A 14,010-nucleotide genomic window follows, 5' to 3' on the forward strand; every position below is an offset into this window, starting at 1 on the left:
GGAAGAGAAAATGTATCAGAGAGAAGAGACAGCAGCAGTGGGAAGGAATAAATGAGATAGCAGCAGTAAGAGAGAGCAAGAGGGAGTGTCAGTGAGATGTGACAGTAGTAGTGGGACAGAAAGAATGAGACTGTGGCTCTGAGATGAGAGACAGTGATAGAGAAGGCACAAAGAGACAATGACAGTGGGCTGGTCTGAATGAGCGAGTGAGAGTGGGCAACTGGGAGTGGATGACCCACTGGATGTGAGGTACAGTTAGGTGAATTTGTGGAAGTGAGAGGAGAACTGCATGTAGAAAAGAATGCGAATATGTTGCGTGCCAAACTTTTTGGGAAAAATTTTAAAGATGCTGAGGAAGGTGGAATGAGGCAGCTGGTACCCCACTTTTCAGTCTGAGTCTTCTAAACAGCAGTATATTCGCCTTTTTAATGATCCGATAGGTGCATTTTCCTGCTGCTCATTACATTGTATACGAGGCTGTGGCATTATGGAGTACTGTTCATTTTTCACTAATGAATTAATACACCGAACTCTGTACACATAGTTTAATCTATAACACACTTACTCACAACCAGAAGGATCCACAGTACAGACAGCGACGGACCATTGCTTCATTTCCATTCTCAAGACGTTGCTAAACATTATCAACGCACTTTTCGACAGGCAGTATGCACTACCCATCGGAGCTGGCCATCTGCCTGTAATGTCACAAACTTGGTGTTAAAGTTTCTGTTATTATTATTATTCATATAGGAATATTACATAAATAAAGTACTACACAATATTCATACAGGCAGTTGAAAATGAACACGCGCATAAATGAACATGATGACAATCAACTTCGTGGCGTTTACGGAAGTGGGATCCCGTCCCGGACCAGTTCATCTCAGGGCTGACAGCTGAAACAATAGAGTCTGGTACTGTTCGGTGACTTGTTAGTATCGGGAAATGTGAGCTAGGGCGGTGGCGCCGTTGCAAATACACTGCTATACTGGAGTCCGCTTCAGGGGGAAGTGAGCAGATACTCAGAAGAAGTGACTATGCATGAGGAATATAATAGTATAACCAAAAAAAGGACAGTAAACACGCATTGATACCTGCGGTAATTTTTTGTTATTGTATTTCAGTAACGTTCGATTAAATAATGATTCAAATGGCTGTAAGCACTAAGGGACTTAACATCTGAGGTCATCAGTCCTCTGGACTTAGCACTGCACTACTGGCCATTAGAATTGCTAAGCCATGACGATGACGTCCTACAGACGCGAAATTTAACCGACAGGAAAGAGATGCTGTGATATGCAAATGATTAGTTTTTCTCAGCATTCACACAAGGTTGGCGCCGGTGGTGACACCTATAACGTGCTGACATGATGAAAGTCTCCAACCGATAGCTCATACACAAACAGCAGTTCACCGGCGTTGCCTGGTGAAACGTTGTTGTGATGCCTCGTGTAAAGAGGAGAAATGCGTACCATCCTTTTCCGACATTGATAAAGATCGGATTGTAGCCTATCACGATTGTGGTTTATCGGTTTATCGTATCGCTAGATTGCTATCGCGTTGGTCGAGATCCAGTGATGTTAACAGAATATGGAACCGGTAGGCTCAGGAGGGTAATACGGAACGCCGTGCTGGATCCCAACACCCTCGTATCACTAGCAGTCGAGATGACAGGCATCTTATCCGCATGGCTGTATCGGATCGTGCAGCCACGTCTCGATACCTGAGTCAACAGATGCGGACGTTTGCAAGACAACAACCATCTGCACAAACAGTTCGACGACGTTTGCAGCAGCGTGGACTATCATCTCGAAGACCATGGCTGTGATTACCCGTGACGCTGCATCACACACAGGAGCGTCTGCGATGGTGTACTCAACGACGAACCTGGGTGCACGAATGGCAAAACGTCATTTTTTCGGATTAATCCAGGTTCTGTTTACAGCATCATGATGGTCGCATCCGTGTCTGGCAACATCGCGGTGAACGCACACTGGAAGCGTGTATTCGTCATCGTCATAGTGGCGTATCACCCGGCGTGATGGTATGGGGTGCCATTGGTTACACGTCTCGGTCACCTCTTGTTCGCATTGACGGCACTTTGAACAGTGGACGTTACATTTCAGATGTGTTACGACCCGTGGCTCTACCCTTCATTCGATCCCTGCGAAACCCTACATTTCAGCAGGATAATGGACGACCGCATGTTGCAGGTCCTGTACGGGTCTTTCTGGATACAGAAAATGTTCGACTGCTGCCCTGGCCAGCACATTCTCCAGATCCTCTCACTAACTGAAAACGTCTGGTCAATGGTGGCCGAGCAACTGGCTCGTCACAATATACCAGTCACTACTCTTGATGAACTGTGGTATCGTGTTGAAGCTGCATGGGCAGCTGTACCTGTACACGCCATCCAAGCGTTGTTTGACTCAGTGCCCAGGTGTATCATGGTCGTTGTTACGGCCAGAGGTGGTTGTTCTGGGTATTCTCAGGATCTATGCACCCAAATCGCGTGAAAATGTAATCACATGTCAGTTCTAGTATAATATATTTTTCCAATGAATACCCGTTTATCATCTGCATTTCTTCTTGGTGTAGCAATTTTAATGGCCAGGAGTGTACTTAAACCTAACTAAACTAAGGACGTCACGTCTTGCCCAAGGCAAGATTCGAACCTGCGGCCGCATCAGCCGCGTGGTTCCAGACTGAAGCGCCTAGAACCGCTCGGCCATCACGGCCGGCGATTAAATAATTAATGGCGTCCTTTTATTACATGATAATTAATGTTCAAGTGACTAAGCGCAAATATCAATGTACATTTATGCTTATGCTCTTTGCTTATCCTGAATAACGACATGGAGACTAGCACTGAGTAGTTTAAAGAATCATTTTTACTATACTTGTCCATGACTTGTAGGCATAATACACATGGAGATGACAAAAGTCATGGGATAACTACACACATGATCATAAATTAAGGATAATGCTGATACATGATGAAACAACGATCTGGTGGGCGGTTTGCGGGTTTAAATCACCTCGGGGTACGGCCATGCGGTGCATTTGACATGTGGTCGGCGCACGGTAGCGCTGGCAGCAGTCCACATACGTAGAGGTGTGTTGCTGCATGTTAGAGTACGGTGCAGCGAGTAAGTGCGTAGACGTTTTCAGACGTGCTAATGGTGACTGTGTGTTGAAAATGGCTCAAAGAACACATATTGATGACGTTATGAGCGGTAGAATACTAGGGCGATTGGAGGCTGCTCAAAAAAAGCATGTCGTAGCACGGGCCGTTCCGTGTGTCACAAAGTGTGATCTCAAGATTATAGCAACGATTCCAGCAGACAAGAAACGTGTCCAGGCGCTACAGCACGGGACGTCCACTGAGTACAACACCACAAGAAGTCCGATATCTCATCATCAGTGCACGCAGACGGCCACGGAGTACTGCAGGTAGCCTTGCTCGGGACTTTACCGCAGCCACTGGAACAGTTCAAAAATGGTTCAAATGGCTCTGAGCACTGTGCGACTTAACTTCTCAGGTCATCAGTCCTGGAACAGTTGTCTCCAGACACACAATCTACAGACGACTGTACAGACATGGTTTATTCGCCCGGAGACCTGCAAGGTGCATTCCACTAACCCCTGGTCACAGGAGAGCCCGTAAAAAAAGAATGGTTCAAATGGATCTGAGCACTATGGGACTTAACATCTATGGTCATCAGTCCCCTAGAACTTAGAACTACTTAAACATAACTAACCTAAGGACAGCACACAACACCCAGTCATCACGAGGTAGAGAAAATCCCTGACCCCGACGGGAATCGAACCCGGGAACCCGGGCGCGGGAAGCGAGGACGCTACCGCACGACCACGAGCTGCAGAGCCCGTAAAGCCTGAAGAACACAGTACATGGTCATTGGAACAGTGGTCCCAGGTTATGTTCACGGACGAGTCCGGGTATAGTCTGAACAGTGATTCTCGCCGGGTTTTCATCTGGCGTGAACCAGAAACCAGATACCAAAGCCTTAATGTCCGTGAACGGGACCTGTATGGAGGTCGTGGTTTGATGGTGTGGGGTGGGATTATGATTGGTGCACGTACACTGCTGCATGTCCTTGACAGAGGAACTGTAACAGGTCAGGTGTATCTGGACGTCATTTTGCCTTTTCAGGGGTGCAGTGTGTCCCACCTTCCTCCTGATGGATGATAACGCACGACCCCACCGAGCTGCCATCGTGGAGGAGTACCTTGAAACAGAAGATATCAGGCGAATGGAGTGGCCTGCCTGTTCTCCAGACCTAAACCCCTACGACACTTCAGGAGCTCCGACAGGCACTGGTGCAATAATGGGAGGCTGTACCCCAGCAGCTGCTCGACCACCTGATCCAGAGTATGCCAACCCGTTGTGCGGCCTGTGTACGTGTTCATGGTGATCACGTTCCATATTGATTTCAGTGTACATGCGCAGGAAACAGTGGCGTTTCGTAGCACATGTGTTTCGGGACGGTTTTCTCAACTTATCATCAATACCGTGGTCTTACAGATCTGTGTCGTGTGTGTTCCCTATGTGCCTATGATTAGTGCCAGTTTCGTGTAGTGCCACGTTGTGTGTCATAACAGTCTGCAATTATCCTTAATTTATGAGCATGCGTGTATATGCACGTCAACTATTGTGACATCGTTCATTTGCGTGTTGTTGCTCCATGAGCTGTTCGGGCTAGCAACAATATATGATGTGTTGGAGTTGGCGAATTCTTGCAGCTGTCTTCCTATATTGTGATTAATTATTAAATTGACTGTTACTTGCCAGTGAAGTGCACCAGCGGTATTTTCTGCCCTATGGCCGTTAACGCCCCAGTTACGTGCCCTGATCGTTAGCGTAGATTTCCGGCGGTGTGCCTTTCCTCGTTGTGTTGATGCTGTCTGACATAGCGTGTAGTTTGACAGCCTTTGAAGTTGTTTGGTTCACATTTTGCTTAGGGTGGTTATTGTTCTCTTGGCTGTTTTTAGACGCCAATGTCTGAAGACGTAGTGCTGTTCGTATCCTCGTCCTCAGTCGATATTTTCCATCGTTGTGCCGTTGGTCGGACGGAAGGGAGTTGGTTAATTTGTTGGTCACTCATTGGACCGTCCCAAGTTTGGGTTGCCATCCGATTACTTAACTTCAATTCTTGGCTGCCTGTCTCACCTCAAAAATGGTTCAATTGGCTCTGAGCACTATGCGACTTAACTTCTGAGGTCATCAGTCGCCTAGAACTTAGAACTAATTAAACGTAACTAACCAAAGGACATCACACACATCCATGCCCGAGGCAGGATTCGAACCTGCGACCGTAGCGGTCGCTCGGTTCCAGACTGTAGCGCCTAGAACCGCACGTCCACCCCGACCGGCGTCTCACCTCACCTTACGTTTGAGGTACCTACTCAGGCCGACCCTTGGAACACTTCTGAGCACCACTTGTTCTGTTTGTTTTAGATTGTGATTTTCATTTTAGTTTGAAGTATTGTGGGAGGCCCTCGGCCGTGTATTAATTCAGTTCCTTTAAATTATACATAAAGGCCTTCGGCAGTGTTAAATTAAAATTTTGAAGATTGAATTTATTTAAAAAAAATATTTTTCTCGTAAAATTTGTTCTATTTGCAATTGTTTGTAATCCAAGCCATAACCCGTTAGTTGTTCGATCTTTTATGTGTGGCCTACAGCCGAGGATTTACTTGAATCCCTTTTGATAAGACGTTCAGCCCTGTGTATTCTTTAAAGGAGAATTTTTTATAAGAATTGTTTATCTGACTTGGTGTTCAGGCCTTCAGCCCTTGTTTCAGGTTTGTTTGTGGCCTTCAGCCGTGCAATAAGTTAACATTTCATAACTAGGCTTTTGGTCATTCTGTTGTAAGTTTAAAAAGAAATTTCTTGGTTAGAAAAAAATTGTTTATTAATGCGTTTTCATTATAGTTGTCCTTCAGACGTGTAGTGAAGGCCTTCAGCCGCTAATTGTTTTCGAATTCACGTTTTTTTTATATTTACCTTCTGTTTTTAATTGCTTTTAATTTGTAAGCCAGGCCTTCAGCCGTTCTTGTTTTTGATGTGGTTTTGGGCCTTCAGCCCAGAAAGCATCTCAAGTTTTCATTAACTAGGCCTTGAACCATTTTGTCTAATTGTGATCTTTTAAGGAATGTGTAAATAAGTGGTTCTTAGAAAAAATAAAGTTGTGTGTTTGATTGTGTAGTAATTTCCGGGTAGTGTCTGTGTAGCTTTATTGTGAAGAGTATCGTGTGTGTATAGTTTGCATTCGGTTCGTGTTTTCTGTGTTTCTATACTTCCGTACAGTTAATTTTCCATATTGTGCAGTGAAGTCGTTTAAGTGTTGTTTCTGTTTCCATTAGAGTATTTATACATAATTCAGTGAAAGCACCTGTTCAAATTTGTCGTTAGAAAATATCGAGCCTCTTCAGTTTCTTACTCGTTTCGTGATTTCCGCCATTATAACCTACGCCAACAATTAACTTCGCGCTGTTTACATTCGCCGACTGCTACATTCGCCTGACGTCCAGAAGTTCTCTGCTCATCTCACCGCAAGCTAAGTTGCTTTCTGCGAATTATTAATTGGTGTAGGAGAATTGTTTGTAGTGTAATTTGTATTGTTTGTATTTGTGTTGTTTGTTTGTAGTGTAATTTTTATTGTTTAATCTGCTGTCATGTGCGACAAATGTGGATGTTGTCGTAGATTAGGGAGCACGGGAATGAAATGTCAGGATTGTGGGTTGGTGTTTCACTGGTGAGATTGTAGCGGGGAAGCTGTTATAGTGCCGTATGAGGCTCGCCAATGGAGTTGTAGATTATGTAACCGTGACAAGAAAATTGTGGAACAGGAAAAAAAGATTTGTTTTTACACAACATAGAAGTATGGAGATAAACAGCGATCGATTTACTTATAATCAATTATGCAAAATGACAGTCACAATTGCATTATTTATTTTGCCGCCAACCATGCGCAGGCAGGGTGACGGCTCCAGCGGGGTGACCAAATAGTGTAAACTGCCCTGAAGATGACCCCATCGCGGGTTGAAACCGGTTGGCGGCAAAATAAATAGTGCGATTGTGACTGTCATTTTGAATAATTGAAAAAATATTTCTGCCCTTCAGGCTGAACTAGAAATGATGTACTCTGAATTAGACAGGTTGAAGCGGGAAAAAGACAATGGGAGCTGGGAAAAGGTAACAAGTCGTAATCAGAAGGAGAAAACCCCAGAAATCACTTTTCAGATTCCAGTGAGCAATCAGTTTGATTTTTATCTGAAGTAGAAGAGCCTGAATCAGTTTTTGAGCAAAGTAGGGAGCAGCAGACTCGTAGTAACAACTGAAATGCTAGGTCGGGAGTAAAGTCAAGCAGAACGAAAAGAGTACTGCTGTTAGGTACCAGTCACGGGAGAGGTGTAGGCCAGTTGCTAAAGGCCAGGCTAGAAGTCGAGTACCAGGTCACAAGCATTGTGAAACCTAGTGCTAAGCTTATCTCGGTTACAGAAAACCTAGGGGACCTAGTGCAAAGATTTAGATGGCGAGTACCATGTTCTTATAGTAGAAGGAGCAGGAAACAACCTGGCTAGCAATTCGGACGATAGTATTAGTTGTGACCTGGATGCAATAGGTGCAGCAACAGCCCACACTCGTGTGGGGTTTGTGGATGATTTGCAGCGCCATGACCAGCCCTGGGTTAATACGGCTGTCAGCCGTGTTAACAGAGCTGCGGGGGTTACTGTTGGCAGAAACTAAATCTCATATCTGTGCTGTGGCCGGCCGGTGTGGCCATGCGGTTCTAGGCGCTTCAGTCTGGAACCGCGTGACCGCTACGGTCCCAGGTTCGAAGCCTGCCTCGGGCATGGATGTGTGTGATGTCCTTAGGTTAGTTAGGTTTAAGTAGTTCTAAGTTCTAGGGGACTGATGACCACAGATGTTAAGTCCCATAGTGCTCAGAGCCATTTGATCTGTGCTGTGCCTGTTGATGCAATTGGGAGGTGGGGTTACACTAGTCATGGCCTGCACCTGAATAGGAGGGGGAAGGATAGAGAAGTTGCTCTTCTTGCAGAAAATGTAAGGGGGGCCACATGCACACAAAACAAAATACCTGTGATTACTGGAGTCAGAGGGACGCATTTTGTAGGTTAGAATCAGGTTACAGACAGAGAGTATAGGAAGAGATTAAAACAGATCAGTGCCATAATGACTGTAGCAGTATCCAAATTAATAAAATTTGTTTGTTTCATCAGAACATTAGATGACTGAAAAAGAAGATAGATGAGCTTCTTGTATACCTAGAAAATGGGGTAAATTCTGAAGGTATAAATGTTTTGTGTCTCTCTGAACACCATGTAACCGCAGGGATAAAGAAGTTAAATTTAAGGTATTGCCGATTAGATCTTATTCATGTAGAGTCAACATGGAAAAAGGAGGAGTTGTTACTTATATAAAAACTGGACACAAAGTCAAATAGTTTTTGTGTAGATCAGATCCTTCAAACATGTGCTTGTGAGTTGCTGCTGCAATATACTTCTATAGTAATTGTAACAATCCACAGATCCCCTCAAGGTAACATTCAGCTATTCATGAAAAATCTTGAGGCATTATTGAGCTACCTGTCTGACAAAAAGCAGTTTGTGGTGATTTTAATGTAGATTTCTTAAAAGATACAAATAGGAAAAATGAGCTAGAATCTTTGTTTGGCTGTTGCAATCTAGTATCTGTAGTAAATTTTCCAACTCGTATGCAGCAGGATAGTAGGTCACTTATCGATAACATTTCCATAGACAGTGCTCAGCAAGAAACAATTTCTACCCAGTTGTTAATGGGCTATCTGATCATGATGCGCAGTTAATGGAAATAACACATCTAGCACTTTACAAGATTCAGGCAGGTTCATACAAGCCAGGGAGGCTTGTTAATGCGAACAGGATACAGAGTTTTAAGTGCAGTCTAGAAGAGGTAGAATGGAATGAAGTATACACAGAAAATAATGCTGATGCCAAGTTCATGTTATTCCACCGTAAATTTGTCTCAGTATTTGAGAGTTGCTTTCCTGAAACGTTATCCAAAAATGCCATTACAAAGTCAAATATGCCATGAATTACTAAAGGAATTAAGTTATCGTGTAAGAGGAAAAGGGAAGTATACAGACAGGCCAGAATAAGTCAGGATCCGACATTACTTGCTTACTACAAAAGATACTGTAATATTTTAAGGAAAGTCATTAAGAAGTCGAGAAGGTTGTGTGTTCTGACAGAAATTAATAATGCGGATAATAAGATTAAAACTATATGGAATATTGTCAAACGGATGACAGGGCAGCCTGACAATGCACAGCATACCATAGCAATAAAGCTAAATGATGATGTTGTGAGCGATAATTCACAAGTTGCAAGTATTTTTGACAATCACTTCCTGAATGTAGCAGCAAAAATAGGGTTAAAGGGTTCAGTTGAAGAAGCAAAAAATATGTTAAAAATTTCATTCCCCAGGACTTAAGGCCTTTAGAAATAGCACCAACATCCCCCACTGAAATTAAGGGAATTATAAATATACTGAAAAACAAGAACTCATGTGGTGTTGATGGAGTCTCTAACAGAATTTGGAAGTGTTGTTGTAATAAGTGGAGTCTTTAGCGATATCTGTAATGCTTTGCTAGCACAAGGAATTTTTCCAGACAGATTGAAATATGCAATTGTCAAACCTCTTCATAAGAAAGGGGACAAGAGTGACTTCAATAATTATAGACCAAACTCATTGCTGACTTCATTTTCTAAAATATTCGAAAAAATTATGTATTCAGGTGTAGTTTCGCATTTAAGTGAAAATAATTTACTCAGCACGTCACATTTCGGATTACGGAAGTATTACTTGACTGAGAATGCTATCTACACATTTACCCATCAAATAGTACAGGCCCTAAATAACAAATTATCGCCAGCTGGTATTTTTGTGATCTTTCCAAGGCATTTGACTGTGTGGATCATGTCACACTCTTAGAAAAACTCAGGCTTTATGGAATTGAAGGCTATAAACAGGGCTGGTTTTAATCATACTTAATGAACAGGAAAAGTTGTGCTGAATAGCACAAATAATGTTGAGAGGGTGGTAAATTCTAGTGAATGGGGAGTTATCACAGAGGGAGTCCCACAGGGTTCAATTTTAGGTCTTCTGCTGTTCCTTATTCATGTGAATGATCTCACACTTAACGTTCAGCAAGCGAAACTCGTACTTCTTGCAGATGAAACGAGTGTTATAATAAATCCCATTCCAGAAAAAGCAGCTGAAGATATTCTTAAGGATGTCTTTCAAAGAATTATTAGGTGGTTCTCAGAAAATGGACACTCCCTTAATTTTGAAAAAGCTCACTATATCCAGTTTCGTACACCGAATAGAGTCATAACGACAGTTAATGTAGCATATGAACATGGCTCAGTTAACAAGGCAGATTTCTCCAAATTTTTGGGTGTTTGCATTGATGACAACTTGAACTGGATGAGTTGGGTTGATTTTGGGGAAGAGACCAAACAGCGAAGTCATCGGCCTCATAGAATTAGGAAAGAATGAGTAAGGAAGTCGGCCATACCCTTTCAAAGGAACCATCCCAGTATTTACCTGGAGTGATTTAGGGAAATTACGGAAAACCTAAATCAGGATGGCCGGACGCGGGATTGAATCGTCGTGCTCCCGAATGCGAGTCCAGTGTGCTACCACTGCGCAACCTCACTCGGTTTGAACTGGAAGCAGCATATTACTGAGCTTCTCAAACAACTAAGTTCAGCTTCTTTTGCTATTCATATAATCGCTAGTCTTGATAATAAACAGATTAGCCTCCTAACGCATATTTAATTGAATAATGTCTTATAGAATAGTTTTCTGGGGTAACTCACCACTTAGACATAAACTATTGATTGCACAAAAGAGAGCAGTGAGAATAATTCGTGGTGTTCACCCAAGGACGTCTTGTAGACACCTTTTCAAGTAGTTAGGTTTTTGTAACTGCACCATCAGAGTACAGATATTCGCCAATGAAATTCGTTATAAATAATCCATCTCAATTTACTAAGAACAGTGATGTTCATACGTACAACACTAGAGGGATAATTGACCTTTCCTATCCGTTATTGAAGCTGTCAGTTGCTCAAAAAGGAGTACATTATTCAGTATCAAAAATCTTTGATCATTTCCCAACAACATAAAGTGTCTGGCAGGTAGCACATCAAGTTTTAAATCTAGCTTAAAATCATTTCTTTTGGACAACTCCTTCTATTCCATGGACGAGTTTCTGTTTCAGAACTAGTAAAAAAAAAAAAAAATTGTACCTCTAAATGTAGTTGCATGTGTAAAAGTAAAAATTTCAGTAATATTAGCACTATTCATATATATATATATATATATATATATATATATATATATATAGTAATCTGACTTTTTACACATCATATCGATAAAATAATCGGGAAAATGATCTACGGAACATGACATAACTAAAATTGATCTAAACAGTAACTGTCTACGGCCCCATCCACAATCGTGACCTTGTCTTGTGCGGTCTGTGAGTACCTACCAATTAGTTTTCAGTTCCTTTGGAAAGGACACTGCTGGTTTCGTTCTCAATTCTTCCACAATCCGTGACTGTAGTCCGTCACACATGACCGCATCGTCGACAGGACACTAGAGTCTAAATACCGCTAACAGCCCTCTCTACAACTGTGTGTGACGTGAATGTCAAACTTACTTGCTTGTTCTTCTTGTGGTGTTGTAATCACTTTTGCTAAAAAAAAGTGTGTCCCGTTTAATTTATGTATTTCATCGTCTACAGTTTATTCACTACAGCCGCCGATTACGTGCTCTTGGATGAAGCCTCAACTTCACATTATACTATGTAAAACTGGTCTTTCTGGAAATGCTCACAGAAACTGAAATCATCTCTTCGCAAAAGATACCATCTGATCCTAATTAAACTTTCCGCAGTGAACAACCTCCTTTCTCAGTAGTTTGCTTTTTGTACCTTACTTTGTCAACGTCTTTCTGTTTTTACTTGTGCTGAGTCAATGTGTCCCTCACATATTCAATTACCCTACTTACCGAAAGGGCTGGTAACGTTGATGAGGCGGCCCTTGGACTTCTTGAGGAGCGGCAGGAACGCCTTGGAGACCCTTATGGCGCCCATCGTGTTTACGTCCAGCACCTGCTGGAATTTCTCTAGCGGCGTGACATCCACTTCGCCCATGTCGCTGATCCCTGCATTGTTTACCACCGCCCATAGCTCTAGAATAAGAACGAAAATATCGTTCACATAGACCTGGTAGTGCTCTGTTAAGAAACACAGCGAAATCATAATATTTGTTGTACTGCGAAAGAACTTTCTGTTAAGTTCCGTTTCTATCAGCTGTAGCCTTGGTCATACACATTACTCAACATAACTTGCGAGTACGTAATATCTGATTTGGCCACACAGATTAATCATTTACATCATATTTCTCCCTTGTATAAACTCATTCTCTTCCTACCAAACTTTTCGATCATCAAGCGACAGCAGAACAAGAAACTTCCCCACAACATTCGCTCCATCGTTGCAGGGAAGACCATGAAGTCTTTGGCAGTACAACCCTAATCTTACATCAAAACTGTCAATATAAATTCATATATTATTAGAATTTTTTTGTATTTTGCACGTAATTATAGGAAAATGTCGTGTATGGCAGATCGAGTAAGAAACCCGCAGCAGCATGAGAAAGTTGATCTACAGCCTCCGGTACACCTAAGTCCGACTGGAAAGTGGACGTTGAGCCGTATCAAGAAATGCGGTCGCACTAATCAACAGCACCTGTTCTCAAAAACAACCACCACATAAAAGCTAGTGACCAACCCTTTCTTAGCATGTGAGAATGTTACAGCTTTGTTCCAATTTTAAGAAAGTCATCTTTGCATGAATTTATTTGCTGCTAAGAGTACTATTAGTATTGTAGTGGGTGGGTGCCAGGAGGTTGTGATGTTACAAAATAAAAGTGATGTTGTTATTCAATGGAAAGTTGGAAATTGAGATTTAGCTTACTGTTTTATCAATCGCAATTGGCGTAAGAATCATGGATTGACCATTGTCATAAAATATTGCATTATGATATGTGATTAGTTTTTACTTGCAGTTTCGCGTGGCTTGAGGCAGTCACAACTAGCGTGCTATTGATTAAGAAATCGCATTATCGTCTTTCTAATTACTTCATGATCGTAGATACGATCATACCCGGTTGTGAAGTTATTGTTATGACAAAACAATTTCCTAAGGGACCAGAAAGTTCTTAAGGGCGCAAAAACAACTGTAACATCACACAAAAGGGAAATTCGATATTAAAGCTGATGCAAGAAGACGATAAAACAGTTTTCTTTTTATCAATGTAACACGCACATTGGACTGCTGATCTCCGTGTCTGTAATCTTAGCAAAATGCATAATTAAAATGAAAATAATACTGAGGAGATGATAGGAATGAGCACTGCTAAATGATTCAGTATTCCCAGAACAAATATTTATTATAAACTAAAACATATATCGTACCTTAAGCTTAGTACTACAATGACGGTAGATTTTTATGTCCGTATCATGTCCATTGAGCGCTCTTTTATATAGCCATTGTCTTCTTTGAGTCGCTCGTGCGTCGTCACGGTAAGTTATAACAGTTCTTTACACTTCACTCAACTCAGACATACACGTTTTTATACATTTAGTAAAAATTAGATCAGACTGCCACAAATCTGCGTCCGTCTTACTTGAGAAAAACAGTACAAGTCTTTTTAGCGCTCAAGGCTTCATTTGTTCTCCAGCGAACAAAATAGTGAAGGATCGCATATCTATCCGTATTTTTCTGTTTGCCGCCCAAAGACGACGAATTACATTATTTAGAAAATTCCACCGTCGCCATGCGACGCCTCATTATACATTAATCATTATTTACAAACAAGTATCTGCCTTCTGGCTGAAAGTAT

The 14,010-nt window shown here is 42.0% G+C and overlaps 1 protein-coding gene across 1 annotated transcript in view; it reads right to left on the reverse strand.

The window, feature by feature from the left end:
• LOC124606846 (estradiol 17-beta-dehydrogenase 2-like) overlaps positions 1 to 14,010 on the reverse strand; it is a 173,862-nt gene that overhangs the window by 94,025 nt on the left and 65,827 nt on the right. The window contains exons 3-4 of the mRNA XM_047138962.1: positions 12,113 to 12,295; positions 566 to 698 (exon numbers count right to left, since the gene is read on the reverse strand). Coding sequence (XP_046994918.1) covers positions 566 to 698; positions 12,113 to 12,295 — 316 coding nt within the window. The remainder of the gene's footprint in view (positions 1 to 565; positions 699 to 12,112; positions 12,296 to 14,010) is intronic.

This window comes from Schistocerca americana, chromosome 1 (genome assembly GCF_021461395.2).
Source record: "Schistocerca americana isolate TAMUIC-IGC-003095 chromosome 1, iqSchAmer2.1, whole genome shotgun sequence".
Taxonomy (NCBI): domain Eukaryota; kingdom Metazoa; phylum Arthropoda; class Insecta; order Orthoptera; family Acrididae; genus Schistocerca; species Schistocerca americana.